The 12298-nt window shown below is 56.0% G+C and overlaps 1 protein-coding gene across 1 annotated transcript; it reads left to right on the forward strand.

Annotated features, from left to right (window-relative positions):
• On the forward strand, positions 1–5388 carry LOC118157256 (tumor necrosis factor ligand superfamily member 10-like). The gene is made up of 5 exons (XM_035311518.1): positions 1–219; positions 3407–3553; positions 3847–3880; positions 4367–4474; positions 4851–5388. Exons 1-5 carry the CDS (start codon positions 1–3, stop codon positions 5291–5293), a joined length of 951 nt encoding a protein of 316 aa, XP_035167409.1. The 3' UTR covers positions 5294–5388.
• The last annotated feature ends 6910 nt before the right edge of the window (positions 5389–12298 follow it).

Here is a 12298-nt window from a genome sequence, read left to right on the forward strand (position 1 = left end):
ATGGCCCCGCAGCAGCCCCGGGCCGGGCCGTACGGGCGCTCGGACAGCGGCGGCTCGGAGGCCCGCATGCTGGCGGACGGCCCCGACGACGGCCCCCGGGGAGGGCGGCGGCGGCGGGGCGGGCCGCTGTGGGGCAGCGTGGCCGTCATGGCCATCGTCGCCCTGCAGATCGCCTCCACCACCGGCCTCTTCGTCTACTTCACCATGGCCATCTCCAAGGTGAGCCCGCCGCGGGGACGAAGCCCCCGGCGCCGGGAGGGGGCTCCGCGGGGTTCCGGGGGGCGGCGGGGCGGGGGTTGCCCCCCGGGAGAGCTTCGGCGCGGAGCCGTGCTGGGGCCGTAGCCCCGGCTGGGAGGGAGGCAGGGAGAAAGGCGCCCCGAGCCCCGTCCGCAGCCGGGCAGCGCCTGGCCTGGGTCCGCCCGGAGCCCCGGGTCCGCCTCGGAGGCTGGCCTGAGCCCGGGGCAGGGGGCTCATCACCCTGCAGGGCTGCTAAAACCACTGTGTGAGCATTTGGCTGGGGAGAATCTGTACCAGCAGATCCCGGGCACTCACTCCTGCTCAATCACAGCAAGTAACGGTGCTGGGGTTCAGCCGTTCTTGCCCACTCCTGGTGGCACTCACGCCAACCCGTCCCCAAGCTCAGGACCCGTGGGCCAGGTGCTGCGACCCACCCCGGCCACCGCTGGGGCCCTGCCCCACTGCTGCCTGCTGGAGACCACCAGCCCCAGAGCTTTGGGCCCCCTGTGACCACTACACAGAGACTGTCCTTGCCGCAACAAACGTGCACGCAACAGACCTGATTCTGTTACCAAACCCACCCACACGCGCTATTGCCCCTGCTAAGACACAGCCACAGCAATCCCCTAGCAGTGGAAGGGTCGAGGAGGGTAAACACCGAACAGAAGAGATCTTTGTTATGGAGAAAGGGAAACTAAGTACTGCCAAGCAGCTTTCTGGGCAGTTCTACCAATGGTAACCGTCAGCTTTGATGATGGAGGGCTCATCATCAAGAAAAGAGCACTGGAGTGCCAAGCATCACACAAAACCACAACAGAGGGGGGAAAATTGGGAAAAGTCCTGCCCATGGATGCAGGAGGAACAGCCTGTCTGGTGCCCGGTCCAACATCCTTTGGAGTGGACTCCCCTCCGGGCTTGGTTTCCATGCCTCGATCCCGTGTGGCACCCACTGTGAAGGATTTACATGAAAGGCAGCAGTGAGAGGACAGAAATGTGGGCAGACAGAGCCTGGGGGAAGGTATGAAGGAAGATGGTCACTTAAATTTAACTCTCGGGGTAATTTTGGAGTCTGTTCACCAGATCCCTGCATGGGATCAGTGCTAGGTATAGGCAATCAGAGCTCAGCACATCTGGGGACTCTGAATTACTCAACCCAGCCAGCCTGTCCTCACCCCAATGCACACGCATACACAATGCCCACCTCCTCCCCCTGCCGCCCCCCTCCCTCCTCCCCCAGTTTTACAGAATTTTCTCTCCTGCTTTTCACTGAATTTAAAGCCCTACCCTGTGCATGCTTCCCAGAAGGGGGGACAGACAAGGCAGGCAGAGCGGCTACCCTCTAAAAGAGAAGTGCTGGTGGCACAGGCAGCCTTAATGGAGGCAATTAGCAATTAGCATTGCAGTCAGTGCCAGGCTGCAGTGCCCGTGGCTATGCTGGGACTGTGCTGCCTCCTTACCAGGACCGATGGGATGAGAGCTGACCCTGGCTGTGTGTGCACGTGCTGGGATCTGCGCTCCTGGCAGTGCAGAGCAGCGTGCTGCGTTCAGTGGCTTTGCCCAAGCATGTGCTCGTGTTGAGCTCCATGTGAGCAGCCCCGCTGCTTGCAGATGTGCTTCCTCAGCAGGCGCTGAGCATCCACCCACTCAGACAGGCACGTCTTTGCACGACTGCAGCCTGGCCGGCTAAATCCACATGAGGCAAAACTGCTAAGGCTACCCTCACCCTTTCACAGTCATCCAGCTGTACGAGGCACCACACCACGTCCTCTGTGTTCATCACTGCCACCCACCTCCCAAACACGGTGCTCCTGGCAAATCCAGCCAGCCAGTGCTAGGGCTGACTTGTTGGCCCAATAGGAAAAAAAATACTTTTTGTCTTACTTTATGTAGTCTTTCTGCTGGTAGTGGAGTCTCCATTGATCAGGCAAGGACCCTTGGGAAGCACAGGATGCTGGTGACACTGACATTGTGGCCAAGCCCAAGGGCTCCTGGGTTGCGTCCTGATCTAGGACAGCCCAAGGTGATAAAGGTGGGGTGGTCAAGGTGCTTGTGTTCATTCCTGGCACACTGATTTCAGGGCAGTTGTCCCATCTGTGCCTTGGTTTTCCCGCACCCTATACAGCAGAACAGCAACCCCACAGCCATGCCTGTCATCCGTGGAGCAGCTCACCCCACTGGGACACCGGGGTCAGAACCAAGCCAGGTCAGCCTGGGGACACACTGGCAAGGCATAGCTCACCATGCAGCAGCTCACATCATACGGAAAGGCTTCCCATCCCAAACCACAAGCCAGCAGACTAGGAAGTTTTTGAGATCTGCCTGGGCTGAGTGCTCAGCCTCCAGCCTCCAGCCGGTATGGCTCAGCCCTGGGAGGGAGAAGGTGTGTGAGAGCTCTGTTTGCAACAAGCTCAGTTCAGCAGCACAGCATGGAGCCTGGTCACCACGCAGCAGGCTGCCCGGACACTTGCAGGCTGGAGCGGCAGCTCTCACCTCTGCGCACAGCCCCTGTGCAGGCCTGGGGCACGTGGGGGGCAGAATTGCAGGGAAACTGCTTCCCCAGGGTCTGCAAGTAGCTTGTTCAAAGCTCAGGCTGGGTTTTTCTGATCAAGACACCACATTTGCCCAGGGCAGGAGCAGAAGAGGTAAAGGAGATGGAGAAGGGGATATTCTGATGCCTCTCCTTTACATGGTGCTCTGCAGTTTGCAGGAGTTCGTGTCCCCCTTTCTTCTCATGCTCAGCACTGGGATGCAATGGAAGGGGCTGTCATATTTCCCCACGAGCTGGGATGAGCAAGGCTTGCTTCTGCCAGCCATAGGGATTGTAGGAGGACAAGAAGAGATCTAATCTGTCCGATTCACAAAACAGATTTTTGACAGAACTCGGGATCCACCCAACTAATTCCTTCCCAGCAGAGCAGCTTGTCAGTGTTTGTGTCCCAGTGGCACCAAGTCATCCCAGCACCAGCTCCGTGATCAGGGACCTTCGGGGTCAGTCTCCATTTAGTGGTGTGGCTGTGGGCACCCTGACACTGGAGGAGCCAGGCCAAAGGCAGCTGAACCCATACGCGTACCCCACAGGGGAATCGCCTCTGCATCCACCAGCCAAATCACACATGCTGCCTTTGCCTGCTCTGGGCAATTCTTGGATGTCTGGGTGTTTCCCTTCCAGCTCAAAGCCCAGTCACAAGGGAGCTTGGAGGAGCTGAGGTGTCTGCAGCTCATCAATCAGCAGCAGGAGGGCTCCAGCTTGGAGGAGCTGATCAGCAACCAGTCTTGCCTCAAGCTGGCCAACACCATCAAAGCCTACGTGGCCATGGTGAGCACGGGCCTGTGGGGCTGGGGAGGGTGGCACACAGCACAGGAGGGCTCCTGCTTGCCTCCCTGCATCAATTTCCCCATCTGTCTCACAAGGGGGTGGCAGGGGCTTGATTTAAGCGGGATCAGAGGAGTGCAGCTGCACGCCAGGCCCTCTGCAGATCTCTGCATCGAGGAGCTGGTAGAGTCCAAAGGCACAGGGTGAAAGATGGAAAAGATGGGAGGAGCTGGGGAGTAGGGAACATCCTTTGCGCCTTTAAACCATGGGGCTGTTTTTCTTCTCTAACGGTTCAGGTGACGGAGAACGTGATCCACAGGAGCGTGAAGGGTGAGTTCGTCCGGGCTGAGCACCTGGGGCAGGAGACGGGGCTCCGCTCCCTGGTGCTGCAAAGCACCCATCTGTTTGCTCGCACCCAAGCGTGCGGCCGGGGATGCCAGCAGGCTGGGCTGCTCCATTGCTCCCAGGGCAAACTCCACCAGGCACCGCACCGCGGCTGTGAGCTGGGGTGGGACAGGGGGCACAGACTGCCCCGCTGGGTGGGGAAAGGGCTTACCCCCCTCACACAGGTTGGAGGGATAGCTGTGTCTGGTTGGAGCCTGGGGAAGCAGGGCCTGTCTACCACAGGGGCAGCACAGAATGTTAGATAATAATTGACCAGACGTTTCCATCCCCGAGTAAACTCCCCTTTTGTAGGGTCAGTGGGGCATTGTCCTGCCCAGTTCTCACTGGTTGCTAAGGACGTGCTCTGGTGGCATGGGTCTGGGGGTCCCCGTGCACTCTGACCTCTATAGCGATTTGTCTCTTTCCTCACAGAGGTGCAGAAGAGCTACTTCAATACCTCGGAGGGACAGGTTCCTCCCAAAACACCTGGCAAGCCCTCAGCACATCTCACCCTCCGCCCGCAGAGCCTGGCCCTGGATGGTGAGCTGGGGGAGGCTAGCAGGGCGCTGGAGAGATTCCAAGGTGGGAACAGGGAGGAGATCTCCCCTGAAGGGCAGGGGGCTCAGCGTGGGAGGTTGCATTTGGTGGCAGGTGGGGAGATGTTTCTGCTCTCCAGAATCCCAGAATGGCCGAGGATAGAAGGGACCTCTGAAGATCAGCTAGTCCAACCCCCCTGCCAAGCAGGATCACCTAGAGCACATAGCACAGGTCTCCAGCCCGCAGCCACACTCTCTGCCCCCACTCCAAGCTGCATGACTGTAGAAGAGTGAAAGGGCCACCCCTTCCCTTCCTCCTGACCCTGAGGGATGCTTCCCAGCGCAGTGCACTCCCCTTGGTGACCCTTCCTTCTCCCCAGGAATCTCCAAGCGCTTTGGGAACCTCTCCCAGTCCTGCCGCCATGCCATTGCTCACTGGGAAGACAGCACCATCCACTCCCACCTGCAGAACATCACATACCGGGATGGCCGGCTGCGGGTCACCCAGGCGGGCAAGTACTACGTCTACTCCCAGATCTACTTCCGCTACCCCAGGGAGGGGGCCAGCACCCGCGTCTCCGTCCCCCAGCTCGTGCAGTGCATCAACTGGAAGACGTCCTACAGCCAGCCCATCCTCCTGCTCAAAGGGGTCGGCACCAAGTGCTGGGCACCCGAGGCAGACTACGGCCTCCATGCTCTCTACCAGGGGGGGCTGTTTGAACTCAAGGCCGGCGATGAGCTCTTTGTCTCGGTCTCCTCGCTGGCCATTGACTACAAAGATGCAGCAGCCAGCTATTTCGGGGCCTTCCGGCTCGACCTGTGACAGCCTCCTCATTCTCACGCCTCCCCTGTGCTCCTGCTGTATCCATTCTTCTGCACGGCCCAGGGCAGCAGCTATTTGAGCTGCTGCTGAATGCAGCTCCCACATGGCCGGGGGGGGGCCTGGTGCAGCGTCGTTCCCTGCCGGTGTTGTGCCTTGCAGGTGTCTGCTGGAGCTGGATGAGACTGCAGAGAACGCAGCATGGGACAGGGCTCCAGCACCACCAGCATACCCTGTAACCACCCCCCCCGACCCTCCACAAAGCAGAGGCACAGGGATCACAGCCACGAATGCAAGGCCACTTCTCCCTGTGGAAGGACAACCCCCTGCAGCTCTGGAGCCACGTTTGGCACAGGCAGGCCCAGCAAACCAGGCAGCAAGGATCAGGCTCCCTGAGCTGGAGGCATCGGGGCAGAAGTCAGGATTAGCAGAGAGCAGTGGCACGGTGAGCACTGCTCCGGGGCTGCCCACCACCCCAACAGCATCAGGGGACAGCCTGCGGGCACAGGGCAGATCCAGCACCAGCTTCCAGAAAGCAGCAAAGGAGTTTCATTTCAGGATAGTTAGAAACCTGGACCAGTGCCAGCAATCAGCTTCTGGGGAGGCAAAGAGCAGGGCCACAAAGCTGGAATAATTACCAGCACAGGCAGCCACAGGGCCACAAAGCTGGAATAATTACCAGCACAAGCAGCCGCACCTAGGCACGTGGCAGAGATGTGCACCTTGCCCCGGTGGATCAGCCGTCCTCAATGGCACTGCATCAACTGAGCCCAGGGCACAGCACATCTAGAGCAGCATCTTTTCTGCATCCCCAAATAGCTGAGACTGCTTCACACCGAGAGCGCCACACCATCAGGAGCCTGGGGAAGCCCGTCAGAAGAGCAGAAAGCTAGGGGAGCTTCAGACCCTGGCACCCTGGTCTGGTCCTCAGCAGGCTGGCACAAGCACCAGCACCCACAGACACCCCAGGTGCTTCTTCATGGCCCACACAAACCCCTGACAGCGATGGAGAGATGTTGAATCCCCAGACCAGCTGTTCCCTGGGAGCAGCCTGGCCTGTGGCAGCTCCCCATGAGCCTTGTGTGAGAGCAGTGGCTGCAGGGAGGGGTGCCCCAGCCTCCAGTGCCAGCACAGCTGCTCTCTTGCTCACACCACGAGCCTTCGCAGTCGTTCCCCTCCACGATTTCAGCTCAGGCTGTGCTTGAGCCCAGGCAGCAGCAGCACGGAGCCCAGCACAGACAAGACCAAACCCCCTCGTTAAACCCCCCCAAGATGTGACAGACACGAGAGAATGTTCGAGCAGAGCATGATAGAGCTGCCTTGGACACTGGGGTGGATGCAGCCCACTTTTGTTATTACTTGTGTACTCTGTATCATATTCAGTCTGCTGGTGTGCAAGTCCTTTTCCTGCACGGACAGGCCAGCAGCACAGCCTCCCGTGAAGAACACAAGGACCTCTCCTGCCGGCACAACCCTGGGGGGGGGTCTTAGTGCCTGTTTAAATAAATCCTGTACTCCAGCACTGGCCTTGCACCTCTGCATCAGGTTCACCCTGCGTAATCAGCCCTCTACCCCTGAACAGCCACAGTGCTGCCCAAACCTGACAGTTTGACTCTGAGTCAGCTCACCTGCTTTCCACTAACATGCTGCAGAGCATCTGGGTCTCGTGCAGCCCCCCTCGCTGCAGAGCACCCTTATCTGCCCCCCTGCCCCCCCCCCCCCATTCCTTGCCATGGCAGATAATGGTACGCCAGTGGCAGCAGTGAAACAGCTCGGGTGTCGAGGCAGAGCCGTGAGTGCCAAGGCTGCCCTGGGGAACAGGCGTGTGTGGCTTCCAGCAGCTGCATCCCTGGGACTTGCAGGCAGACCCCAGTGAATGCTGCAGGCAGGAGCTGGTCCTGTCCCATCTTGCATCCCTAATCAGCTCTGCAGCCCAGGCCAAGGTTGTGCCCGGGCAGCTGCTGCCACTCCCCTGGGATTGCCTGAGGCTTTCCCAGGGAGATGCACCCCTGCTTCTGCCCCCAGTGGGGGGTGCAGGCTAGCTGAGCCCACCTGGGGCATTCAGCCCTCACACCGTTCCTCGGCACCATCCTGAGCCAACTCCGCAGCTCTTCCCCGCGGTGCTGGGAAAGGGAGCACTGAGGCACGGAGACAAACTGCTCCCATCAGCTCTTATCCACAAGCAGCAGGAGGCCGGGGTCTCGTGGGCTGCCTCCCAGTTCTCTGGGGTAGTTTGTGTCCTCGTGCTGCCCCTCTCTGCTTTGGGGTTGCCAAGCCCAGCCCAAGGCTGCTGGGACCTGGGACAGCTCAGCCAAACCGGGGTCAAAACCCAGGGTGCTGAGATGGGCTTGTTCTCCTCCACATTGAAGCCAGGCAGGAGTTGCTCCTTGCTCCTGCTGCCCATCCCATGGCTTTCCAGGCCTGAGCCTTCTGTCTTCATCCTTGGCTGCCCCCGCACTGCCCTGCTCTGTGCCCAGCACCCTCTGCCTCCCCCTGGCATTTCTGTGTCATCACCGCTGTGCTGCAGAGCCTCGCTTCACCCCAGCGGCCCCTCTCCGGAGGAAGTCCCGTGGCCTCACGGAGGGAGGGAGGCGAGGCTTGGCCACGAAACGTGCTTGTCTCTGACCGTCGTGTTTTGCTCTTGCCCAACACAAACAAAACAGCGAAGCCTGCAGCACAGCTGTGCCACACGTAACACTGTTTAGCAAAGATCCCCAACCACACCAGTCCTCAGCTGGCTCCTGGTGCTACTGCAAAACCCTTCCCTCAAAAACTACTGTTCCAATGGTACCTTATAAGTTTCATTTTCCTTCTTGCTTTCTGGACTGCCTTGGTGAGTAGCCACAGGAACCAGACTCCCGGGGCTCTTCCGAGAGCACCGAGCTCATCTGGGTTCCCGTGGCCTCAGCCCCTGAGCTGCCTTTGGCAACAGCTGTGGGAGCTCAGAGCTCAACGCGACAGCCCAGAGCTGCAGGAGATGGAGTAGGTGCTGCAAAGGCACGGGGTAATCTGCTTCTGCACATCCCACCCAAGGTGGCGGGGAGACTCTGGTTTCATTCCCACAGACACACTGATGATTCCAGCACCAGGCAAAGCTGCCGCGCTCCTTGCTGGTACAAAAACAGGCCCTGATTTTCTTAAGTTTGATTTTAATTGAAAGTCCTGATGGCTGGGCAAGGTCAACCCAACGGCCACATGCGCAACAATCCTCAGAAACTGAACGTCTTCAACTTAAAGGCTGCCTGGAGGAAGAACTTGGCCTGTGCCTTTCTCCAGGTTGTGATTTCATTTGCACAATGTTATACAAATATTTTTTTTATTTTTATTTTTGAATACCTGCAGAACACCCTGCAGACATGAAGAGGAGGGGGAATCTTTAACCAAGGGATTTTGCGGTCATAACCATAACCTGCTTAAGCGCTCATTATCTTATTTTTCTACAATTGCCTGTATGTGTGCACATGTGCATAAATACAGACACTTTGCCACCTAGCAGCGTATGAAATAATACCATGGGTTTCATTACTCATCTGTTTGCCCGCTGCAGCGTTATTTTCCCTGCGGTCATTTCTTCCTGAAACTGTCAGGGCAGAGCCAGAGGCAATGTCGGGCAAGGCGGGCGCAGGGTGCGTGCCGGCCTGCCTGCGTTGCCTGGGAGAAACTTGTGGCTTCAGGGAACAGGAGCAGTAAAAAACCTCAGTAACTAACCTAAGCACTAGCAGCCCAGTTACCAAACTGCTCTAGAAAAGAAAAAAACTCTTTGCCCCCCTTCACACACCACAAGCTCCCTGCTCCCCAGCCTGCTATCCCCGCCAGGTGACATTTCACAAACCTCCCTTCCCTGATGCTTTAACAACAGATAGGGGGGGATGGAGGACGCAACAACAGCTCTAATAACATTTTCAGGTTGACTTTAACTCTCATGGCTTCATCACGTTTATTTGATCCAGGCGCATGCTCCTTCCTTGTAGCTGCTGCCAAGTAATGTCTTACCTTCACTGTCTTTCAGCTCTGCTTTCAATTCATTGTGTGGCTGCGCAGGCAGCTCAGACAAACTTGCCAGACAGCCCAGGGCATTTATAATGCTAACTTTGCTGCCCTTTGTCTCAAAATAAATTCTGGGGCTGATATATATTTTTTTTCTCTCTGTTGTTATTAACCAGTTCACCACTACATCCAAGTCTTTTGTTCCCTTCCAAACAAGTTCTGGTTTTACTTTCAAGTCCCAAGCCCAGCACAAGTTCTCAGACGTAAGGAGGAAATCCACGCTGAAAAACATGTCAACACCCCAGGAAACCATTTCTTGGAACACTGTAAATAAAGCGTACAAAGAGAAGGCCCACGCGGGAGGTGACGACCTTACTATTGCACACACCCAGACACGAGAATTCAGGGAGCTTCCCCGTCCTGCAGCTGCTCCTCCTGAACCTCCTTGCCCACCCCGCTTCCCTGCACATCTTCCATCACAGCTCAGTACTGCTCTGAGACAGCTCATCCCCAAGCTTTAGCGAAGCCTTGCAAGAGGAAAATGAAACACAGCAAACCTATTTCCTTCCGCAAAAAGGATTCGTGTAAGTGGAGGAAGCAGGATGCTCATTAAACCAGCCCTACCTCTGGGAAAGCATTAATGCTCTTGCGACACGAGTGAGCGGTGAACCAGAAGAGGGAGACTGCTTTGAACATGGTTTCTCTGCCCTCCAAAAGCGATTTTCCTTTTACCGCCCAGACCTTGGACTCTGAGCAGCAGGCCTCAGATCTGCTGAAGCAATGAAACTGATTGCAGCAGCGCGGTCATTTCTCCATTTTCACTCACGCAAACATCACCTCCTTCCTCTGGCGCTGCCCCAGGCCGCCCTGCCAGCACAGCCAGCTCCCTGGCTCCGAGCACGCTCTCCCTTTGGGAAGGGTGAGCTGTATGCAACAAAACAGCCGAGGCAGCTCGATCCAGACCCATGTATGCAGAGCACAAAGGGACAGGCTGTTTTTCCTCCTCCCTGAGAGAGACAAGCTGAGGATCCCAAGAAAAAGGATTCCAACACCTACTCCATGTAGCAGCATTCCTGGGGCACAGCAGAGGCAGGAGGAGACCTGCCCCTCACTTTTCCCTCCTGCCCACCAGCAGAGCTGTTAACTAACTTCTGACTCCGGTCCCAGCACTACCACTCCAGACCACCACCTGCCTTGGGCCAGCTGGGAAGCTGGCAGGGTGGGAAGGGCCAGCATCAGGCCACGTTATGCACTGCAATTCACGGCGAAAAAGTTCAGAGAAGAGCAGTTTCTTTGGGGGCAGGTTGAGAAGATGGGCTTTCTCCTACGCTGGCTGCTCAGCTCACTAGCCCCGTATCTCCACAACAAACTACCGGGTGAATTTTGCATCCTGTTCCAATCCCAGCACTACACTTCCCGGGAGGAAAAATCAACAAGCTCCATCTCATAACCCACCCTTAAGGCGGCCCAACAGGCATTTAAGCTTCTCCAAAACGATCCCAAATAATGTATTTCATAAATATAAAATTACCCCCAGGGAGGTGGGGTGTGTGCAGTGAGATTTGTATAACGAGCTGTTTGCTGAAGAGAAACTCCAAGGCTCCTCCTGGAGTCACTCCGACAGTAAAACAATACAAAAGTAAGAACAGGACAGGGCAAAACCCTTAACAGCAGCTAGAACAGGGGAACCCTTTTCCAAACCAGCACCATTGATTACAGACAACGTAGAAAATGCTTGAGCTCAAAAAAAATGGTTATATCCCCCGTGATTTTTTGGTGACAGTTTGTTTTTTGGTGACACAGTTTGACACATTTTGGTAGGAATTAAAGTGAGGAGACACTCCGTTAAATAAAAGCTCACACCAAACAGCTGGGAGCCTCTGTAACCAACATCTTACCTGTAGAAATGAAGGCATCGGTCCCAGTACGGAGCTACCCACCCACAGCACGTTATCCCCTAATGAGCCCTGCTCTCTGGCATCACTGCTGCAGCCAGTACAGTAACACTGACCGTGTAATTTTGCTGAAGGTTCCCCTGTAGAAAACTACAGCTCAGAAACAGGGCTGGAGCTGAAATGAGTATTTTTGCTAGGTGGAAACCACTTCCATTGGTTTTATGTGGTCAGCAGGTTTTCACTTGCAGAGCAGCTATGAAATCACTCTGAGCTTCTATTTTCACCTTACCCACGTGTACCAGACCTCCATTTGTTCAACTATGTTCTCGTTCACCAAAAAAATATAAATAAATACATCTGTTTTCACACTAAAAAGATGCAAAAGTGGAGAAATGCGTTCAATAAGAGGAAAGTTCCTCTTCAGAAGCTTGCCAATAAAGGCCTTTTACTATTGCAAAACTTTATTTGCCCATCTTAATCATGTTTGGTTTGGCATTGTGAGGACTTGAAACCCTGCCTCCATCATAGACTCAACTTCTCTAAAACTCTGCCAGACTTTCCCACAAATCCTGTGTTTTCTCACACTCTCATCTTCCTGTGTATGATGTTCTCAGGCCAACCTTTCGAGGACAATTCCTCCGTAGCAGGAAGCTGTGCGATAGGCACACTGATGGCTCTTTGTCCCCTCCTACCCACAACACTACCCTCAGAAACCCTAAAATTCATTTTGCAGCTTCTTGCTGCCATGCTCCCGTCCCCACACAACACGCTGGCTGTGGTCTCCTCCAAAAGTTTGCTCTCTCTGACCTGCCAATTTCCACCGCAGCTTCTCCTTTGGAAGCAGGGCACGAGCCAGCTGTGACACTCCAGCCTGCGACTGGGTTTTCCTGCCAGCAGCTCTTGCAGTTACCTGACACGCGGGACTAAGGCTACTGCAGCCTTCCCACAAGCAGTCCCTCCCCTTCCCTCCTCTGATAAGAGCACTTACCACAGTGACCGAGTCTAGCATTACACGTTAATGACTGTTAGAGAAATAAGCTGTCACGTACTGCAGATCTAATTATAACAGGGTCTTCATTTTTCCAGCTCCAGACTTCCTGCATCTTGCAAAGTAAGCAAAAAAAAA

Source organism: Oxyura jamaicensis (assembly GCF_011077185.1).
Source record: "Oxyura jamaicensis isolate SHBP4307 breed ruddy duck chromosome 4 unlocalized genomic scaffold, BPBGC_Ojam_1.0 oxy4_random_OJ106462, whole genome shotgun sequence".
Lineage (NCBI taxonomy): Eukaryota > Metazoa > Chordata > Aves > Anseriformes > Anatidae > Oxyura > Oxyura jamaicensis.